The 21,746-nt window shown below is 53.8% G+C and overlaps 1 protein-coding gene across 1 annotated transcript in view; it reads right to left on the bottom strand.

The window, feature by feature from the left end:
• Window positions 1-21,746, bottom strand: part of CDH23 (cadherin-related 23) — a 413,720-nt gene that overhangs the window by 11,342 nt on the left and 380,632 nt on the right. The window contains exons 40-53 of the mRNA XM_015562107.1: window positions 20,995-21,175; window positions 14,871-15,004; window positions 14,115-14,324; window positions 13,512-13,619; window positions 11,820-11,922; window positions 10,423-10,548; window positions 9,535-9,738; window positions 7,927-8,385; window positions 4,730-4,846; window positions 3,568-3,792; window positions 2,664-2,833; window positions 2,308-2,445; window positions 1,181-1,365; window positions 35-44 (exon numbers count right to left, since the gene is read on the bottom strand). Of these exons, the coding sequence (XP_015417593.1) occupies window positions 35-44; window positions 1,181-1,365; window positions 2,308-2,445; window positions 2,664-2,833; window positions 3,568-3,792; window positions 4,730-4,846; window positions 7,927-8,385; window positions 9,535-9,738; window positions 10,423-10,548; window positions 11,820-11,922; window positions 13,512-13,619; window positions 14,115-14,324; window positions 14,871-15,004; window positions 20,995-21,175 (2,370 nt within the window). The remainder of the gene's footprint in view (window positions 1-34; window positions 45-1,180; window positions 1,366-2,307; window positions 2,446-2,663; window positions 2,834-3,567; window positions 3,793-4,729; window positions 4,847-7,926; window positions 8,386-9,534; window positions 9,739-10,422; window positions 10,549-11,819; window positions 11,923-13,511; window positions 13,620-14,114; window positions 14,325-14,870; window positions 15,005-20,994; window positions 21,176-21,746) is intronic.

The following is a 21,746-nucleotide window of genomic DNA, read 5'->3' as shown; positions in this document are numbered from 1 at the left end:
TGAGATCAAAGGTGGGGGGCATATTGGGAGCTACTTCAGGTGACCTGGTCACGGAGGAGTAAGCAGAAGTGGACAGTGCCCACTCTTGCAGTGTGACCTCAAACAATTTATTTGAACCCCGAGCCTCAATTTCCTTAGTTATACTTTGGGGACAATATATCTTCCCTCTCAGGGGTTGTGAGGCTCCCGGTGACAGCGTGTTCCAGGCTGTGATGGTGGGCAGTGCCCGGCCTGAGGAAACGCTCAGCAGCTGGTACTGTGAGGAGCAGGCACTCTGTGTCTGGGCCCTGAGGCAGGAGCCCTCCTGCCCCCACCTCCTCTGCCCTTTGCTCCTTCCCTCTGCCCACACCTCGCACACTAATCTCTGGGCCGTAGTGCTGGATGCGAGTCCTCCACCCCCGAAGGCTCCCTCTTGGCTGGGATCTCTCTGCTGACCCCACAGTCCAGGGTGGGTCCCACGGACACACCAGGCCAGGAGACCCACCCTTCCCCTCTTCCCCCCAACTCATCACAGCCCTTGGAGGGAGGCAACCTGCGTTTTCTGACTCCAAGTCCTGTGCTCCTCCCTACACAGCACGTGGCTATGTGACCAGGGGCAGGGTTCCGATGTCGTGAGTGCTCCCAGCCCCTCCCCCATCTGCTAAGAGAACTTGCCCATCAGCTCCTCACCCAGGGGAGATTTTTGGATGGTTAGTTAGGTTATTGTGGGGAGAGCTGAATGCAGAAGGACATGACTGGACAAGGCAGAAAGAGAGGAAGAAAGAGAAAGCAGAGCCTCATGGAGTAGGATTTGGGGTGGGAATGGGGTAGAGCTTAGAAGGTGAGCCACTGGCCTCAGAGCACCTGTGTGGACGCTGGACCTGGGGTTGTGAATCTGGTTCCTTGTTAATGTTCTTTAGAAAACACAAATCAAGAAAACTGCCTTATAATTATGCTTGGTGGCCAGACTGTGTTTCCCTCCATGGGACACACGGGCACCCTGGGCCAGGTAAGCCCGGCTTTATCCGTGTTACACCCAGGCATGTCCCTCTGCCTCAGCAGAGGTTTGGCATGAGAGATTTCTGCCCGAGTCCCCGTCTCCCTCAGCCACAGCCACTGTGACCCACCGGCTAAGCTCTTCTCCTTCCTGCCACCACGTCTCTGAGGGGAACAGGTGGCTCTTCAGTCGTCAAGCTCTAACGGCTCTTCTTGCTGCCTACACAGCCCCATTCCCGGGAGTCGCTGGCCTAACCTGGCACCCCTCACCTGCACCGAATTTTCTCGACGGTTGCTGGCTACATCCCCAGGGTTGTCTTTGGCCAAGGCAGTCAGGATATAGTGGTCCTTCTTCTCCCGGTCCAGGGAGGACAGCACATAGATGTCGCCCTAGGAGGAGGGGTGGAATCAGGGTTTTTTTGCAGGTATTTACTGAGCATCGACAGTGTGCAGGACCTGCTGTGGGCCCTGGAGATACGGCGCTGAGCAGAAGAGACAGCAGCCCCTGCTCCAATGGAGCTCTCATTCTAGCCCTCACTTCCCCATCCACCTGGAGAGGGACAACAGCCCAGGCTGGAGCGCACTACCTGGCCAGGTACATGGTCGTGCGCCATAGATATTCACTGTTCACAGTGCCAGGCCAGGAGCGTGCCTGACTGCTCACACCAACCAGGAAGAACAGCACCCTGCTGAGAGGGCAGAATGAGGGGATGTGGGCAGGAGTGGGGGCAGTGGGAGGGGAAGTCCAGGTCCAGCCCAGCAACTGGGGAGGGCCCTGCTGACCAAACACCCCTCGGCCACAGGGCTCTTTCTGTGCTGAAATAGCAGCCCATTTGCAGACATCTGAAACCATCACCCCTCCTTTCTCTTGAGTTTCTGCTCTCCCGCAGTCAGACTGTGGGAGCGTGGGGGAGGTACTGGGAACAGGGCCACATATACACCAGTAGGAGGCGCTCAAACACCGCGCTCACTGTCTGCAGGGCTGCCTATGCTTCTCTTTGGACAGTTTCAAAAAGTGGTCACTCGGACTTGAATGAAGTTTGCTGGTTGGCTGGGGACACAGAGCAGAAGTTTTTGTCCCACAAAGGGCTAGTTCCCGAAGATTTTGGGCACTTCCTCCACGCCTGCTGGGACAGAAAGGCCTCAGTCTACAGGATGTCTGGGACTCTGAGAACAGGGCTGACTGAGCTAAAAACCTCGGAGGTTACAGATCTCCAGGCGGCTGGACCCAGACACGGGGGGAAACCGCAATACTTTTGTGGCTTCTCAGCCTGTGACCCTGGGCCCATTGCACTCCCCACTCCCAAACCCCGCCCCCCATTGCCCGCTTACCGTGGTGGGGTTGATGGCAAACTTGCCCTCTCCATCCACAAGGCTGTACTCAATGACGGCAAAGTTGCCCGAGTCGGCATCAGAAGCAGTGACCGTCAGGATGACTGTGCCCACGGGCACATCCTCATAGACGGCTTCCTGGAGCCCGATGGGCAGGGGGAGAGAGCAGCCAACGTTAGTCCTCCGGTCCATGCCCTGCGCTAGGAACGCACTGATAGAGACAACCCAGGGCATCAAGCTGCTGATGGGGTGGTCACTACCGTGAGGCTGAGAGGCTGGTCGGGTGGTAGCGAAAGATGACCAAAGGCCCCAAGGCATGGGCACAGGTCCGAGACCCACCAGGCCTGGCCACCCACCTGGTAGGAAGGCTCGTCAAATATGGGGTTGTTGTCGTTGATGTCCACAATCTCCAGGTAGACGGGGATCTCGGCCGCCCGGGGCGGGGACCCATTGTCTGAAGCCCTCACCGTGAAGTTGAGCCAGTGCACTTCCTCATAGTCCACCGTCCGGTTGGCAATGACCTTCCCTAAGACACAGAGGCACCCCCAGCGCCATTTTGGCCATTCCTCACTTAGAAAGCTCTCCACAGTATGAAGAGAAGGATCTAGAGCTCTGAGGGGCAGGTGTGGTCCCTTGAAGAAGGAGGATGGTCAGTCAGCCCTGCCCAGTGGCAGGTCAGAGGGCTGAGAGCAACTGGCATCAGCTGTTCTCTTTCCTGGAGGGGCGGGAAAGCTTTTCACATGTCAAACCGATGAACATCAACATGCCCAGGGCCTCCTCTGAGAGCCTCCCTCTTGCCCTTCTTCCTAAGTGACGCTAACATAGTCATCCCTCCACAACCTCGGGTTTCAATCCGCTGTTGGCAGAATCTGTGGATATGAAACTGTGGATATGGATGGAAGGCTGACTGTGGGGCTTGAGCATCCATAAATTTTGGCACCCCTGGGGAAGGCCTGGAACCAGTGCCCCTTTGATACCAAGGGACAGCTGTAGTGGAAAGCCTGGGTGGTAGAGAGAGATGGTGGTGGAATATTCCAGGATTCCAGCAGACCTTAAAGGGGCCTTCCATCCCAACCTAGGACCAAGCATTTTGTCCCTTCCTCTAGTTTGGGCATCTGGCAGGAACATTGGCCATGTTGGCTCTGGCCCAGCCCATTGAGGGGCCACGATGGGGCCACAACTGGAGGGTGAGAAGTGGGCCATGGTCCCTCTGGGAGAGTAACAGGCACACCCCTTACCCCCTGCCGCCCCCAGCCCTACCTGCCGAGGAGTCTTCCAGCTGAACGTAGCCTGGGGGCATCAGGTCCAGCAGGCTGTAGGTGATCAGCCCATTGAGGCCCTTGTCGGGGTCCACGGCTGATACAGCGATGAGCGTGGTGCCCGGGGTGGCCCCCTCCAGGACCTTCTCTGTGTAGTAGGTGATCCCAAAGGGCTTGAACCGGGGCGTGTTGTCATTGACATCCAGGATGTTGACTGTCAGCTTGGCTGGGTGAAGGCAGGGGGTGAGGGTGCCGTGAGGGACACCGATGTGGCTGGGCCTTCCTGAGCCTCAGCTATGCCTGGGAGCCCTGTAGCCTGACCCACGCTGGAGTGGTGGGTCGTGACCCTTGGCCCTGGTCTGGTCTCATTCTTCCATAAGGAAAGGAGCTTGAGTTCTACCACCCGCTGAGTCACCTTGGTGGAGCCCCCGGCCTACTGTGCCTTAGTGTCCTAACCTGTCCCATGAGGCCCTTCCATGATTCAGCCTTCTGCTTCCTGAGTCATGACCGCTCTAGGACCAGCCCTTTGTCCTCTGAGTGTGGGTCATGTAGGTGAGCACGTCTGCCCTTCCTTCCTGAAAACTTGGCCTCTGGGCAATAAAGATAAGCAGACATGCAGACGTGCCTCTAGCAGCCCCTTCCAGCTCATGCCTCAGGCGGCAGGCAAGATGGCCTGTGCCGGCCTGCAGAAGGCAGCAACTGTTCCCCTCTCTTATCTGCCATAGTGGCCGTGCACCCCAATATGGTATCTGTGGCTTCCATCACCTTCCCTTGTGCTTTCCTTCCTAGGACCCTGTGGCTTCCTATCAGATCTGGGGTTCCTGTCTTACTTCCTCGTTACCAGTTCTGATAACAGATTCCGACCTAAGTCTCTAACCATCCTTTTCTCAGTTCCCGTCCAGCCTCCACCAAGCCTCCTTCTCACTCTGAGCCCTGGGTTTCATGAATCCCCCAGTTCTTGGCTTCTGGATCCCCTACTGCTGAGCTCTGCCTAACAACAGGGACACACGGCCATCCTGGGCCTCACTGTAGCTGCCACCTTTCACATCCCTCTGGGTCCTGCTGCTTCCTTCCTGGGGCCGAGCCTTTGCTGTTCCCAGCCTGCCCCTCCTGCCCAGATCAGCTCCGAATAACCAATGGGAGGTGCCTGTGGGGAACCTTACCATTTGGCACGCTGACAGCACGCTCTGGTAGGTCGCTGGCATTGTCAATCACCGAGAGAGTGACCTCATAGGTAGCAACGAATTCCCGGTTCAGGGGAGACTTCACCAAAACAGACCCTGTAGACCAGATCAGGTCAGGTTCAGCCCGAGGGGAACCCCCTAAAATCTGTGCCTCCTAGGGGGTACTCCTGGCCAACCCACTCAATCCCCACCAAGGGCAATGGTCCCCAATGGACCTTGTTCTTGCTGATCTCATCTTTGGCTGGGATGAGGCGACAGCCACCTGCAAGTCAGGGCACATCACTCATTGCTTTCTAGATGGCGAACTTGGGCAAACTATTGAACCTCTCTGCACCTGTTTCCTCATTTGTAAAATCAGGATAATTACACTGCCTACCATATTTGGATGGTTATAACAATGAAAGGAGTAAAAAGGCTTAGAACAGTGCCTGGCACACAGAGAATGACATGTAATTGCTTGTTTAAAAATGCTTTGTATTCCACAACAATGTGAGTATACTGAACACTGCTATACATTTAAAGATAGTTAAGATGGTGAATTTTGTTACGTGTATTTTATCTCTATTTAAAGAATGCTTGTTTTCTACAGAGATCAAGTATAATGAAAGTGCAAGGCAGCTAAACTGCTGAGGGGGTGCTCTGGCGGGGACGGCAATGGGACAGCCTGGACCGTCAGGACTACTCCTTTGCCTCCATTAAGTAGGGGGTGACTTGGACCCATGGTGGAAAGGAGCACAGCCCTATGTTAGAACCAGCAAGGAGTTTTCTTTTCACCTTCCCACGGCCGCTCAGAGCCCCTGCCCACTCCCAACCACGGGACAGATCTAGCTGAGCTGATGCAGGGGCTGCTCTACTGGGCCCTCTCTGCTCCCTGCCTGTTGGAGGATCTGGTGCTCCTCCTCCCATCCGCCTCATCCAGGGTGGAACCTCCTCTCTCCCTTTCCAGCTCCCTCTCAGGCCCTGAGGTCTCTGGGCTGCCCTTCCCCCTTGGCAGGTCCCCCTGCTGGGCTTCTGTCCTCCTCGGTTTCCAGCCAAGGGGCGGTCACTTACCCTGGGCCGCTGCCTCCTCCTCCTCCTCTTCCTACTCTCGCTCCCCGTCCCGAGGCTGGGGAGCGAGGATGGGGAGAGGATGGCTGCATTCAGTCTGCAAAGGCTGGGCCACCTTGGCCTGGCCCCACAGGATGGGAAGGGTGGTGGGGGGAGCGGTGGGTATGGAGGAAGGCAATGGGGTGAAGCAGAGAAGAGATGAGGTGGGAAGTGACAGAGAAACAGCTCAAACCTGTGGGCCTGCCAGCCGTGAGGAAGAGAGAAGAAGGTTAACATCAGTTAGTTCAGGTGCAGAGGGGATGGAGCGGAGCAGGGCATGGGGGGCGATGGGGCTCAGAGCTGACCAGGGTGGGAAGGTTGGGAGGGAGGCTGTGAGGGAGGTTGAGGCAGAGAGGAAGGGAGCCAGGGAAGGAAGAGGGAGCCCATTTGGTAGGAGAGGAAGGGGGAAGGAAGGTGAGCAAGGCAGGTGGGGAGAGCATGAGGAAGAGGGGCAGAGAAGACACTGGAAAGAAAAATAGAGAGAAGAGAGTCAGTCAGAGGGAAGGAGGACAGGAGAGAGGAAAGCGGTAGAGGCATCAGTACTGTATGTACAGCGTGAAGTTGGGCAGGGGTATGGAGCAGCTGTCCATGGTCCTGAACAGCCACTGCAAGGTGGAGCGGTGGGGTCTGCTAGCTGGGACATGGCTTAACCTCTGTGACTTCTCCTAGTGCTCTTGGTTTTCCTCACTTCTTCCTTCCTCTAGGCCTCTGGTGCAGACGGAGCTATTCGTACTCCGGCTCATTGCACACTTTCGTCATTGGCCCTGCTCTTGTTTTATGCATGTGTCTATTCCCTTTTATTTCAATACTCCTTACCTCTTCCTTTCTCCTCTAGGGCAATCATTGTAATGTATTCAAAATCATGTGGGTTTATTTATTTATTTTTTTGCGTATGTGTCTCTCTCTCTCTGTGTCTTATATTTATGCAAATAGGATTGTGGTGTATATATATCCCGCCCTATTTCTTACTCTTCTCAGTAAGTACTTATTTTGAAGGTTCACCCACGTTGCTCTGTGTGAGTCTAGTCTGTTGCTTCTGACCGATGCCGTGTGCACCCACAATGTTTCAGTCTCCAATCTCCCAAGCACGGGTGCCCATGTGGCCTCCAACCTTGCAGTGAACATCCTCAGAGAGTCCCATTGACCTGGGAGTTTCCCTGAGAAGTTTACCTGGAGCAGAATTGCTGGGCCATAGGGTGTGAGTTAAATTGTGTTCAATTGCTATCTAGTTGGTGGAATGGGTCTAAGTTCCTATAATAGTGTTTGTGGGATCAGATGTGCCCACATAATCACCAATACTCAATATTGTCCAGCATCTAATATCTGCTAATCACATTTGGAAACTGATATCTCATTGCTGTTTTACTATGCATATCTCTAAGCAACAACATTTTTTAGCATTTAGTGTTAGTCATGTCAGTTTTACTGTCACTCCCTGGGCCTTTTAGGAAGTACATGTGGCAGGTCCCATGTTCCTCTTTAACTCCTAGAGGAGCAAAAAAACTGAACTGGGAAAAATGGTAAAACCATCAAAATTATAATGAACTTCAGAAATCATAAAAGATAGGCCACATTTCTCTTTGTTTTGTGATGGTCTAAGAAAGTCATTAAAGATATACATATATGTGTATATATACATATATGTGTATGCAAATATATATGATTGAAATGGCTAATATACATATAAAGAAACTATTCAACTAACCAGTTATTAAAGAAATGCAAGGTACAATTTTCCTAGAAAATTACAAACCTAAACACTTTGTAATATTTAACGCTGGCAAGAGGTGGTGAGAGGGGCACTCTCATACAACACTGATGGGAACTGGTCAAGGGAGAAGGAAGAAGAGAGAGGAGAGAGGGAAGGGAAAAAGGGAAAGACAGAAAAGAGAGGGAAGGATGTGCTGTCAATAGGGAGAGTAGACAGAGGAGCAGCTGAGGGAAAGGGGGGGGGCAGAGAGAGGGAAGGAGAGAGACAGAGAGAGAGAGAGAGAGAGAGAAACCAAAGAGGAGAGTGGGGAAGAAAGCAGAGAGCAGAGACTGGGGCAGGGAGTCCGGAGCAGGGGTGAATGGGGAGCAGGCCCTTGTACCTGTGTTGATATTCACAGCAAAGGCGTCCTCCTGGTCAGGCACCAGGCGGTCTGTGTCGTCCTTGGCCACGATGCTGACGATGTGGTACTCCAGCTTTGGGTTGAGGTCACGGTCGATGGCGGTGACATTGGCAATGACGGTGCCGGGCTCGGCGGACTCCAGCACGGTCACGGTGTGGATGGGGTTGATGAACTCGGGGCGGCAGTCGTTAATGTCATCGATAAGGATGGTGATGATGGCCGTGCCAGAGAGGGGCACGGTGCCCCGGTCGGAGGCCACCACGGTCAGCCTGTAGGACTCCTGCTCCTCCCTGTCAATGGTGACGTTGCCCACGCGGATGACCCCCGTGACCGGGTGGATGAGGAAGCGGTCCTGAGCCCCCGCTTCTATCCGGTAGACCAGCTCCCCGTTGAGGCCACTGTCCTCATCTGTGGCTGTGACCTGAAGGACTGAGAATCCTGGGGGGAAAGTGGGGAGGAGCTGAGCACACTGGCTTCTCCTAAAGCATCGCAATAACATGCATTTGTTGGCAGTTCACAGGGGACCCTCTCACCACAGCCTGGCAGCATGTATCTTTTATAGACTTTCCATGTTTGCGATTTCGTAGGAAAACAGTACCTTCTTTCATTTTACATTCTTTGATTGTTTGTGAGCTTGGACATTTTTAATAATTTAATGATCAGTTGTATCTTCTGCAAATTGTATGTTTTTGTCTTCTGCCTATTTTTCTATCAATTTATACAATTATGTAATTGTGATAACTTGTGACAAATACCTTTTTTCAGTCTGTTGTTTGCCTTTCCAGCATTGGTTATAATTATTTGAAGTAAAGAAGTGTAAATGTATAAACACCAAAATTTAGTATTTTTCCCTTTTTAAGTTCTGTTTCTTATATGCTTAGAACGTTCCTATCCTGAAGTCAGATAAATATTCACCTAAAGCTTTTCTTTTACTTTTTATTGTGGTCTACTTTTGAATTTTTTTCTTTAGAATGTCTTTGGACTTCACTTTGGTGCCTTATATTGGGTAGGAATCTACACTAAACGTTAATAGCTGTTTTGCACACTAATCAGTTTTCACTAATGTTTCATTGTTATCACATTAATATTACATTCTTCAATTTACTGGTATCTGTTTCAGGGCTACTTTTCCCCAGATCGTTTAGCCCATATCATATGGTTTTAAATACTGCAGTTCTATAATATGCTTTAATATCAGGGAAGGCAAATCTGGTTTTATTATACTTTTTTCCCCCCAAAATGTTCTCATTCTTCCAGATGACTTTCAGAATAAAATCTACCCTCAAGAGCTTATTTGACTTTGATGGGCATCTCATTAATTCTATTTTGACTTTAAAATAGTCTTTTCAACCAGGAACATTTCTTAATAATAATCTCATTTTGCAGACCAGACACTGTGGGTCAGACACAGGAAGCGAGGGGGAACGCCTGGATCTCCCACTCCCTCTCCAGGGCTCTCTCCACCCACCCTGCTGCCTGTGCTCCTCCCGCTGGGGGTGGATTCTGCTCCAACCTCTGAGGCTCCAATCCCCACGGACCACCCACCAGCTCCTGCCTGGGCCAGCCTGCTCCCTGCACCCTGCTCACCTGGGGGGCAGTTCTCCAGCAGGTGGATGGTGAGGGCGGCAGGGCTAAAGGTGGGCCAGTTGTCATTGTCATCCAGGATGGTGACGATCAGGTCAGCTGTGCCGTTGAGCAGCCCAATGTCCTCAGCCAGCAGCAGCAGCTCCAAGACGGGAGGTGAGAAGGCCTCCCGGTCAATGACCACACCCGACCTCACTGTCACCACGCCTGTCGCCCAGGGCCACCAGCCAGGGAGACGCAGAGGAAAGGGGTGCAGGGGGAAAGAGGGCAAGAGCCAGCCAGGGGGGTCGTGGGAAGACCAGCACAATGTGGGAAGAGAGAAAAGAGGAGCAGAGAAAGCAACCAATGACTTTCTTCCCCAAAGGCTCAACGACCAAAGCTTAGGGAGGTCCCCTCGGTGCCAATCTCCCGGGATTGTCCCCGCCCCAGGTGCCCTCGGCAGGTCTCAGAGTCCTGCCTGAGATGGGTGACCCGAGGTGAGGGATTGACCTGCTCGGCTGAGAGAGGCGCTAGTATGTCCCTCCTTGGTGCCACCTTCCCCCAACGGGTCTACTGTCTAGGACCAGACTGATGTGACGTGGTCTCTGGGGGTCACCTTTGGGGGTGCTTTGGGGATAGAGCTTTGGCTGCTTCTGGCTGACTAGGGGCCCGCCTCTGGCTGGGCACAGGGAGATGGAGGAGTGGGTTGGGGGCTCTCTGTCTAGGCTGCGTTTATGTATTAGCAGGTCCCTTGTGTTGTCCCCAGGCCTCTTCCGGGGTCATCTCACCTGGCCCCAGGTGCCCTAACCCAGCTCGGCAGGGGCGGCCCTAGACCCAGCCCCGGCCCCGGCCCCCTCCTGCCCCAGCTGGGAGCGGTGGGCAGGCGGGAGTGCTGGGTGTGAGAGGCCTCACCTGTGCTGTTGTCGATGTCAAAGAGGCCGCTCTGGGCACCCAGCAGCTGGTAGGTCACCACGGCATAGACGTCCAGGTCCGCATCCAGGGCCAGGATGGGCCCGTTGAGCACCGTGAGGGGGGTCCCTGGACCAGGGAGAGAGGGGTCACTGCAGGGCCAACCCGGCCCCCCGCCCCCGCCCCCGCCCCTTCCCGGTGAGCCATGGCTGACAATGGATGAGAGGGAGGTGAGGTGGACGGGGTGGGGAGGCCCTGGGCCGGCTGCGGCAGCCTTGGCAGACTGACGCAGATGCCGGGGAGCGGCCTCAAAGCCCTGCTGGGGAGAAAACACAACAATGGTGAGCAAGCCCCTCAGGGCCCCCACGGAGCACGCCTGCCTTCCCAGCAGCCTTTGAGGCTGGCTACTCTGAGGGAGGGTCTGGGGGTTCCCTGACATCCTCTCCCTGTACCTGGGCCCTATCGAGGTATGCATACCCCTCCCAGTCTCTCCACGTGTGTCCACAATGCTTTATACAGGTGTCTGACCACATGACTGGAAATGCATGTGTGTGTGCAGGGCTCTGTTCACATGGCCACGGGGCACTCGCAGGCCTGGGCGCCCTGGCTGTGTGCCTGCCTGCCTCGGGGGGTGGGCACATTCGCACACGGAGTGCACTGTATAGGCACCCACATGCCTATGTGTGTCTGTGCATGTGTGTAAGCCCACATATATGCTTGACGTGAACATGTATTAGCACATGTAGAAGCATATTCACAGGCAGGGCTAAGAAACAAGTTCACGTAGGGGGGCACCCAGCCAGAGACAAGGAGCTTCTCAGTTCATCTTTTTCTGACTTGGAACCCGAGCTTGGGGGCTGGGGGAAGAGGGAGAGGACCTCCTGGGGGACAAGAAAAAGGAGATTCTGTCGCTCTGAAGGGAGGGGAGACTGCTCCGTGCCTGTGTGTGGGGAAGAGCTCTGCTGGCCTACACAGGCCCTGATTACAGATGCTCCTGAAGCTTCCAGAAGCCTCCAGGATGCTTGGGGCTCCTGGGTGGAGGGGGCAGGGAGGGTGGGCTTGCTCCCATCCTGGGTGGTCCTCACGCCTCACTGTCCCTCTTGAGGAGCATTGGGGCTGCTCTCAGACCACTTTGAGGACCAATGATCACTTCCAACTACACCTGTGGCCTCTTTGGTGGCCCCTGAGAGAACCGGCAGCCCAGGCCCACCAGCCCCTTGGAGCTGCTTCCCTCCCTCCCTCCTGTGCACACCTTCTGGCACCCGCCGGCTCTGTGGTGAGGCTGCCACCCCAGGCAGGCCTCAGGTGGGCCCACCTCTGGTAGGAGGTGGATCCACAGGCCTCTGGGACCAGGTGGTGCCTGGCAGCAGCAGGAGTTCCCGGGTGGGCCCAGCACCTACCAGCAGGAGAGTTCTCCATCACCTCTGCCTGGTAGGTGCTCTCCGTGAAGATGGGGTGGTTATCATTCTCGTCCGCAAGGAAGATCAGCAGCAAGTCAAAATCCTGTGGGAGGCGTTATGGGGGGCGGGCTGTAGGCACGTCCTAGCAATGTGCTCTGAAGGCTGAGAGATGTGGGGTCAGGGCACAGGGTGGGGAATAAAAAAGCCCATATTGGGGGTCTAGAGACCTGGGTTCAAGTCCCTGCTGTGCTAGCAGCTCTTTGCACGGCCTTAAGGAAATCATTTCCCCTCGCTGGGCCTCAGTTTTCCAATCTGGCAAATGGGATCTTAACTCCTTCACAGAGGTGCTGTGACGTTCATAGCAGGAGGGGTGAGCATGGCATTTAATCAGGTCCATCTCATGGCAAGAAAGACTGCAGGCAGGAAGATGAGTGGTGGCTTTCAGACCTTCTAGGCCAGCCTGATGCCCTATCAGAGTTCACCCAAACTCGCACCAGGGCTGCACTTCACATTTTTAAAAAACCAGTCATAGTTCTGATCTCTCAGAACCTCCACTGTGGAGGCAAGAAAACCGAGGCCCAGACCTGACTGGTTTGGCTCAGTGGACAGAGCGTTGGCCTGCGGACCAAAGGGTCCCGGGTTCAATTCCAGTCAAGGGCATGTACCTGGGTTGTGGGCACATCCCCAGTAGGGGGTGTGCAGGAGGCAGCTGATCGATGTTTCTCACTCATCGATGTTTCTAACTCTCTATCCCTCTCCCTTCCTCTCTGTAAAAAATCAATAAAATATATTTTTTAAAAAAGAGAGATGATATCTGTAGGGACTGTGGGATAGAGTGGATGTATTTTTAAAAAAAAAGAAAACCGAGGCCCAGAGGTGACTGCTGAACTGCACGGCAATTAGCAGCAGGGTGGGGACCAGCCCCCAAGCCTCCTGACTCCCACCACTCAATGCTGCTGCTTCCCAGCGTGGCCCAGGCCCTCCACAGCGCAGGCAGAGGTGGGGAATGAGAGCAGAAGAAGAAAGAAGGGGAGAGGAAGTGGGAGGAGAGAGAGGAGCACAGAAAGAGAGAGGCCAGTGACTTACAAGTCTCCTCGGCCTATACAGATGGGGAAACTGAGGCCCAGAAAGGGTCGTGTCTTGGCTGAACCATGCAACTAGTCAGAAGCAGAGCTGGGCTAAGCCAGACCCAATGCCTCTTGGTCAAGGTCGTGCCCCAGACCTCATGGCTGAACCTTCCCCCAAAGGACTGTTTGCTTGCAACATCCACCTCCTCTTAGTACAGAGAAACCATTTCTTTGGCTTTTGAGGGAAAAGCCACCCTTTCAGCGGAAATGCAATCTTGCCAGCACCCCAGAGCTGTGTCTGTGAGTGCACGCAGGCCACATGCACACACAATGGTGGTGTGTGCCCAAGTGTCAGTGGTTTGAGGGGAGATGATGGCTGAGTTCCCTGAGCACTTTGCAGATACTGGCTCCTTTGAGTCCTCTCCACAACCTTGGGGACATCATTTTGCAGAAGAAAAAGAGAAACTGCCTGGCCAAAGTCACACGCCCGCTGACCGGCAGGCCTGGAATTTGAACCCAGCACTTGCTCACTCCAAGGCCTGTGCATCCAGCCCCCTGGCCAGGTCGCCTGTGCGTCTCAGGCGCCCGGCTGCTCCCCCCGCCTCACCATGCCCTCCAGCCTCACCCTCCTGGCTATGCGCGGGTTCTCCGGGTTGTCCTTCACGGAAATGGTGAGCTTGTACTCTGGGATCCGCTCGCGGTCCAGGGGCCGGTTCACGGTGACGATCCCTGACTGGGAAGGGGAGGGCTGGTAAGCTCAGTAGCGACCTGTTCCCCACTTTGAGCACTGGCCACAGATGCCCAACTGCTCTGCCTGCACTTCAAGTGCCTGTGAATTCCCTCCCTAAGTCACCGCAGACATGGTCTCTAAGAGCGACCCCCAGCGCCCAGGTACTGCTGTCTCAAGGGGATGGGCCTCTGGGGACCCTGTGATGCCAGGAGCTGGTAACACTCCAAGGTGTCAAATGAGCCAAGTGGTACTGAGGCTCTGGCTCCATATCTGCACATGCTAAGCCTTGGGGGTGACGGGGACCCCAGAGATGGCTCAGCTGGGAATCTCAGGTTCCACGCTTCCCACCGAGACTCTTGAGTCCTAGTGGAGGAAGGAGGCTTGAGGAGGAAACGGAACCAGAAGGAGACCAGACAGAGGTGTAGGAAAGCCTCTAGGGCAGGGTCCCCCTTTTTAGGAAAAACCCTGGGGAACATCCTGGGTCAGTTCCGGCCCTACCGTGGCATTGATGGCGAAGGCCCGCTCCCGGTTGCCTGCAGTGATGTTAAAGGTGAGGAGGGCATTGCACCCACTGTCAGCGTCGCTGGCCAGGATGTGGGCGACGAAGCTGGAGACGGGGCTGTTCTCACTGATGGTCACGTTCATGGGGAGGTTGAGCAGCACAGGGTCGTTGTCATTGATGTCCAGCACCCGAATCCCCACCAGCATCTGGGGCGCGTCAGGGGAGGAGGAGAGGAAGAAGAGGTGACGGACAGCAGAAGCGGGGGTGTGAGGGGACAGAGAGGAGAGAGAGGGAGGAAGAGGGGTGGTGGACATGGTAGCCGAGGAGCAGGCGAGGAGTGAGGCAGGGCAGGAGAGCGAAGGGGTGGTGAGGGAGGAAGGAAGGTGCAGTTGAGGACCATGGAGAAGACAGAGGAGGAGGAGGAAGAAAATGATAATGAACAAGGCAAGGAGATGAAAACGAGGATAAGAGGGAAGCAGAAAAGGCAGAGGCAGAGGTGAGCTGAATGGCAGTGGCAGAGGCCCACTCACAAGGTGGCCTCCCCAGAGAGCTGCTGTGGGGAGACATCTTGCATTGGCCATGGCTGCCAGGCCCAGGTCCAGCCTCCCTGGGCGAGCCCCAAGATCCACTCACAAGTCTGCTAGGGTCCCTGAGATCCACTCACGAGCTCTCTGGGCTTGGAGACAGGAGTCTCCATGGAGAGTTCAGGGGGCAGCAAGGTAAAGCCAGTAGAATGGGGGCCCCAGACTCACCGTGGAACTGAGTGGGGGCACCCCCCTGTCTCGAGCACAGATGGTCAGGTTATAGAAGGCAATGGTTTCCCGGTCCAGCTCCACATCCTTCCGGACCCGCAGCACACCCTCCACAGGAGAGATCAAAAACTCCCCTGGGTGCCACCCAGGAGAGGCCAGAGTGAGCCGGGATTGGTCAAGGGTGGCAGAGAGCCCAGGCCTGTCTGCTTCCTCTAGCAATGCCCCAGCTTCAGCTCCTCCTGGGACCTGCCGAGGTCTGGCAAGTTCAGGAGGGAGGGGGACAGGTAACTGCTGGTGCAGGTGGGTCTGGGCCCGCTCAGGCCCTGATGTGCCTGAGAGGCCAGGCCAGTTCCTTCCTGGCTCATGGGCAGGCCAGGGACTAACTGTGGATAAGATGGTCACATTGAACAAGTGGGCGTCAGTAGGGCTGCAGGATACACAATCAATAGACAAAAAGCTGTTGTGTTTCTATATACTAGTGATGAGCTATCAAAAAGAGAAATTAAGAAAATAATCACATTTATAATTGCATCAAAAGAATAAAATTACCTACAAGTAAATTTAACCAAGGAGGTGAAAGACCTATACTTGAAAACTATAAGACTTAATGAAAGAAATGGAAGATATAAATAATTGAAAAATATCCTGTGTTCCTGGATGAGAAGTATTAATATTGTTAAAACATTCATACTACCCAAAGCAACCTACAGATTCAATGCAATCCCTATAAAAGTTCCAATGGCATTTTCTACAGATATAGTATAGACAACACTAAAATTTGTATGGAATCCCAAAAGTAATTCTGAGAAAGAACAAAGCTGGAGGCATCATGTTCCCTGATTTCGAACTATATTACAAAGCTATAGTAATCAGAACAGTATGGTTTGGGCATAAAAACAGACATAGATCACGGAACTGAACAGAGAGCCCAGAAATAAACTCACACAGGCATGGCCAATTAATTTATGACAAAGGAATGAGAATATATAATGAAGGAAGAACAATCAATGGTGCTGGGAAAACAGGACAGCCACCTGCACAAGAATGAAATGAAACCACTAGGTTGCACCTTACACGAAAATTAACCCAAAATGGATTAAAGGCTTGAATGTAAGACCTGATACCATAAAACTCCTCGAAGAAAACATAGACAATAAGCTCCCTGACATTGGTCTTGACAAGGAATTTTTGGATTTGACACCAAAAGCAAGAATAAACCAGTGGGACCACATCAAACTAAAAAGCTTCTGCACAGCAAAGGAAGCCATCACAATGGAAAGGGAACCTACTGGATTAGAGAAAAATCTTTGCAAATCATATATGTGGTAAGGGGTTAATACCCAAAATACATCAAGAACTTATTCAACACAAGCACAAACAACAACAAAAACAACACAGAAAATGAAATGGGAATCCGGAGAAAGGTGATGACTTATCTAAGCTCTCCCAGCAAGTTAACAACAGACCAGGATTCCAACCCAGGGCTCTGGGTCTCAGCTCACTGCATCCCATGGGACTTGGAGTCTTTCCAGACAGTCAGTGCTGAGCCAGGTGGGAGGTGGGGGAGGGAGGGTGAGAGCAGGGAGTGGGTACAGGAATAGAGCAGAGGGGCAGGTGGGAGCCCAGCTGAATAGACGAAAGGGGAGGAACAGTGAGTCCGGGAGGTGGGGAGAGCGTGAGGAAGAGGGGTTATCTGTGTGAACCCCTCCAGAACCGGGGACAGGGAGGGTTACTTCCTTCACTTTCCCTTTGGTACCTGGGCAGAGTGGGGCACTCACTGCTCAGGGACACGCAGCACAGGAGGGCACAGCAAGGACAGAGGCCCAGGCTCTCCCACAATGTCCCCTGCCTGCCCCTTCTCATCTCCCTCTCTATTCCCTGCCCCCAGCTCCCAGTGCTCTGATGTAAAAAACAGCCTCTTCAAGGCTCACCTGCAGCTGGGATTTCCCGCCAGCTCTTCTGCTCCCAGCAGCCTTTTAGACTGCGTGCAGCGGGATTTCCTGAGCCCGATACTCCACGGCCTCCAAGAACTGAGGATCCCCTTCTAGGGGTTTCCGGGCCCTGTCTCAGCCCCTGCCCATGTGCAAGCAGATGGCCCCCTGCCCTCTCTCCAAAGCCAGCCACCCCTTGAAAGAAGGGAAGGAAGAGGTTCTGCAGGCCCAGGGGGGCAGGCCTGAGGCGCTGGGAGCGGGGCCCAGGCTAGGTTCCTAATAAGTCAGCTCACTGCGGGAAGTAAACAGGCTAAAGGCCCCTGGACCTTAAATCATCCTCCTTATCCCCGGGGCCTGAACTCCCTGCCGCTCCACTCCTTCCGGAGTTGGAGGTTAAAAGCAAAGACTCGCCACCTAGTCATACACAGAGCTGCATCCTGATTTCACTCCTTTGTGCTCTGGGTTATGTTACCGAGCCCTGCCTTGATGTTCTCATCTGAGAAATGGGCTAATGAAGAGGTGCCACCACAGGTTGTTCTGGTGCTGGACAAGTCTGTTCCACATGTGTGCTAGATCCACGGCAGCCCCTGGGTACCACTAGGGGCGTTCTGAAAGGCAGCCGAGGCATCCTGCTCAAGGAACTGGGTGCTTTGGCGGAGGATGAAGATGTAAGAAAGGGGTCCCAGGAGTGGGTCTGACCAGAAGGGTTAGCTGAGAAGGTTGGGGTTGGCAAGAGAGGCTCAAGTAGGTGTGGCCTATTCCCCAGCTGTTTTCCTCCTCATGCCTCAGGGGGGCTTGCACCAGCGTGTCATCCCCGATGTCTGTGGCCCCACTGACAGGAGCACCCGCCAGGCTCAGGCTGCAATGGGGGAAAAGGTGACTTTGGGCTGTGTAGCCTGGAGCATGTCCCTTCACCTGTGGTGTGTCCCTACTCCCGCTCTCCCAGAAAACAGCTCTGATTTATAGTGTTTGTCAATTTCTCCAGTTACCAACATGGTGTCACTAAACCCGGAGGCGGGAAGAGATGTGGGGAAAGGATAGCATGACCTCATGAGCACACCCTTCGCTCATCGCTTATCTCTTCTGACATGGGGCAGTGCTCGGTGAGCCTGAGGTTATCGCTGGGCTCTGAATGTCTGCCCTTCCTTCCTGGGGGGAGGGAGCCAGGCTGCTCAGACCAGGGAAAGTCCCCGGCCTCTCTCCCTCTGCCCGGGACCTGCCTCTCAGGCTTCTGGGACACGCAGGAGACGCCAACTTCCGAAGGCTGACCCTGGTCACATGCGGACTTTGCTCATGACACCAAGGGCCCATGGCATGGATCAGAACGCAGTTTTCTGGGGCATAGGTATGCCCTGCACCCCAAAGCTGGGTGCAGAGAGGGCCTTATTGGGGAGGGGGTTCAGCTGTCCACCCAGAACCCCCCATCAACTGGGCTTTGGCATCCTCCTGACCAGGAGCAGGACCCCCATGAAATTATAAAACCTCTGTGCTTGTGGAAACGGCAGGGGAAGACCCTTGCTCAGTCCTTGACCAGAGAGGAGACTTTTGGGAGATGAAAGGTGGCAGGCATGTCAGAACTGTGACCCACGAGCTCTGGACAACGGGGGCCCCAGGTCTGGTCTAATAGAGTGAGTTTGTTTCTTTGCCTCTTTTTTTTTTTTAATTCTCACCCAAGGATTTTCATGGATTTTCAGAGAGAGTAGAAGAAGGGAGGGAGGGAGTGTGTGTGTGTGTGTGTGTGTGTGTGTGTGTGTGTGAGAGAGAGAGAGAGAGAGAGAGAGAGAGATGAAGAATCATAGTGTGTGTGTGTGTGTGGGTGTGTGTGGGTGTGTGAGAGAGAGAGAGAGAGAGAGAGAGAGAGAGATGTGAGAGAGACACATTGATTGGTTGCCTCCTGCACATGCCCCAATGGGGGCTGGGGATTGAACCTGCAACCCAGGTATGTGCCCTTGACCGGAAATGGAACCCGTGACCCTCTGGTCTGAGGGCGGATGCTCTAACCACTGAGCACGCCAGCCAGGGCTCTTCACCTCTTGATTGCAAATTTGCCCCAGGTTCTTAGTTCTAGCCTTGGACCTCTCCTCTGTTGGCTTCCTCAGGGTTCTCTCATCTGGTGGCTTTAAATATCTCTGTGCTGGCAACTCCCAAATACCTCTCTCCAGCCCAGACCTCTCTCCTGAACTGTCTTGTACATCCATCCTGCCCAACCCCTCAGCCTCACCTCACCTCACCTTTCCCCCTACACCCGCTCCTGCCTCAGTCTTCCCATCTGTTCATGGCAATACCCTCTCTCCAGTTGCTCATCCTTGACTTTTCCTCACATCCAAGATCCATCCAATCAGTCAGCACTTCCTGTTGGCTTCACCTTTGAAATAAATCAGAGCCGACCACTGAGACAGTGCCACCGCTCTGGTCCTGGCTACACCATCCCTTCTGAGCACAGGAACTACAGTGTCCTGTCAAAGTCTAAGTCAGCCCTAGCCGGCTTGGCTCAGTGGATAGAACGTCAGCCTACGGACTGAAGGGTCCCAGGTTCGATTCTGGTCGAGGACACATGCCCGGTTGCAGGCTGGATCCCCAGTAGGGGGCTTGCAGGAGACAGCCAATTGATGATTCTCACTCATCATTGATGTTTCTATCTCTCTCTCCCTCTCTCTTCTTCTCTGAAATCAATGAAAATATTTTTTAAAAATCTAAGTCAAACCGTGTCCCTCCTCAGCTCAAAGTCCTCCCATGGCCCCCACATCACTCAGATCAAGTTTTAATAATAGCCCGCAGGGCCCAACAACATCTGGACCCACCAGCTCTCTGACCTCATCTCTTCCTACCTGCCCCCCTGACGGACTTCATGTCAGCCACATGGCCTTTTTGCTTGCTGCCAGGCATGTTCCCATCTCAGGGCCTTTGCAATCGCTGTTCCCTCTGCCTGGGATGCTCTTCCCTAGGCGTCCACATGACCCACTCCTCCCTTCCTTCAGGTCTTTGCTCAAATGCCACCTCTTGGACAGGTCTTCCTGGAACACCCCACCTGACCCTGCAGCCTTCCCCCTGCGCTCCCCAACTCCTGGCTTTACATCACCCCCAGCACTAAGTCATCTGCTTCATCAGTTATGCTCCTGGCCTGCGGCCTCCACCTGGAAAACATGTCCTACAAGGGCAGGGCTTTGCATCTGTTTCGTCCTTTCTGTATCCTCAGCACCTGCAATATGACTGGCATATGGTACGTGCTCAGTAACTATCAAATGATCAATTAAAAATCTGGATGTTTTACAAAGATTTAAATTTCCAATTTTTTTTCAAATTTTCTTTTAAAAATGGGAAGGCCTGATACCCAGGCTGTAGAAATGGGAAAACATGATGAAAATAAAACAGACAAAAAAAGGAAGACATGGCTACAATTGGCAGAAGCTGAACAGTGGCTGCCACAGCCCCGCTCCCCCACTCCCCATTGTCTTGCCTAGACCTCTTTTCTCATATATGTCCCCTGCATAAGCCTAGAAGACCTTAGGGCAGGGGTTCTCAAACTACGGCTCGCGGGCCACATGCAAATACAAATATTGTATTTGTTCCCATTTTGTTTTTTTTACTTCAAAATAAGATATGTGCAGTGTGCATAGGAATTTGTTCATAGTTGTTTTTTTTTTAACTATAGTCCGGCTCTCCAATGGTCTGAGGGACAGTGAACTGGCCCCGTTTAAAAAGTTTGAGGACCCCTGCCTTAGGGTTTGGGATTCCTCGTCTACAGAAATGAGTGAAAACCACCTTGAGAAAACTCTCTCTGGCCATAAACTCTGTTCTTCAGCGGAGGAGACCAGCCACGGTTGCTGTGAAGGCCATGGCTGGGTGACAGTGAGACGTGCAGAGAAATCCCAGGGCTGAGTGTGTGCATTTGGGGGTGTGGGGGAGGATGTGTCCTTCCTCTACCTGAGCCTACTCTCTGGGTTTGACACAGGCGCATTTTCTGTTTGATTCTCAAAGAGTCTGTGACCCTCCAAGGCTACTAGCCTCTGTCCCCAGATTTCTGCGTTCTCACCGTATCCACGTGAGATCATTTTCATCATCTCATGGATGGGGAGACTGAGGCCCAGAGAGGGCAAGATCACACAGTGGTGGGGCTCATTTTGCTCCTGAGTGGGGGGTCACCAGGCCCTCAGGTTGTGCTGCCCCCACCGCCCAGCTCAGGCCCCACTCACCCAGGGGGTCTCCATCCACGATGCTATACTCCACCTGCCCGTTGGGGCCCGAGTCCCGGTCATGGGCCAGGAAGGTCCACACTCTAGGCCCCGGCTGGCCCTCGGTGACATCGAACGGCCCCTCATAGTCCCGGGGGAAGGTGGGCACGTTGTCGTTGATGTCATTCACGTTCACAAGCACCTGCGATGGGGGACACGTTTAGCCGGGCCGCACCTCAGCCCGCCCTGTGCTGGGTCCGGATTCCTCATCTGGAAACTGGACCCAATAATCCTACCTCAGGGGGCTGATGCGAGCCTCCGACGAGATGTGGACGTGGGAGCCTTTGTAAGCTGTGCATGGTTGAGTCGTTTCATTGTAGAAGCCTTTTTTGGGCATACTCATATTTTGACAATGATGCTCTGAACTTCTACTTATTGCTACACTACGGCCATTTTACATGGTCTCATTTGCTCCCACACACTGCAATCGCGTTTATTTCCCGATCTCACAGAGAAGGAAAGTGAGCTCAGGTTGGTTAAGTCACTTGCCCAGAGCCACACAGCTAGGAAATGCAAGACCAGGGATATGAATCCTGCTGGTCTGACCAGAGCTGTGCTCTCCCCATGAAGGGGAGGAAGGCAGGTATCAGCATGTATCTGATAGATGCAACTACTCAGAGAGGTTCATTAACTTCCTCAAAGACACACAGCAAGTTCGGGTGAGCTGCCGAGACCAGGACAGGGCTCTTGGATTTAGGTGTTTTTTGATAATC

Source organism: Myotis davidii, unplaced genomic scaffold, assembly GCF_000327345.1.
Source record: "Myotis davidii unplaced genomic scaffold, ASM32734v1 scaffold134, whole genome shotgun sequence".
NCBI lineage: Eukaryota > Metazoa > Chordata > Mammalia > Chiroptera > Vespertilionidae > Myotis > Myotis davidii.
The sequence above is the reverse complement of the archived record's forward strand: the minus strand, read 5'-3'. Positions and strand labels throughout refer to the sequence as shown.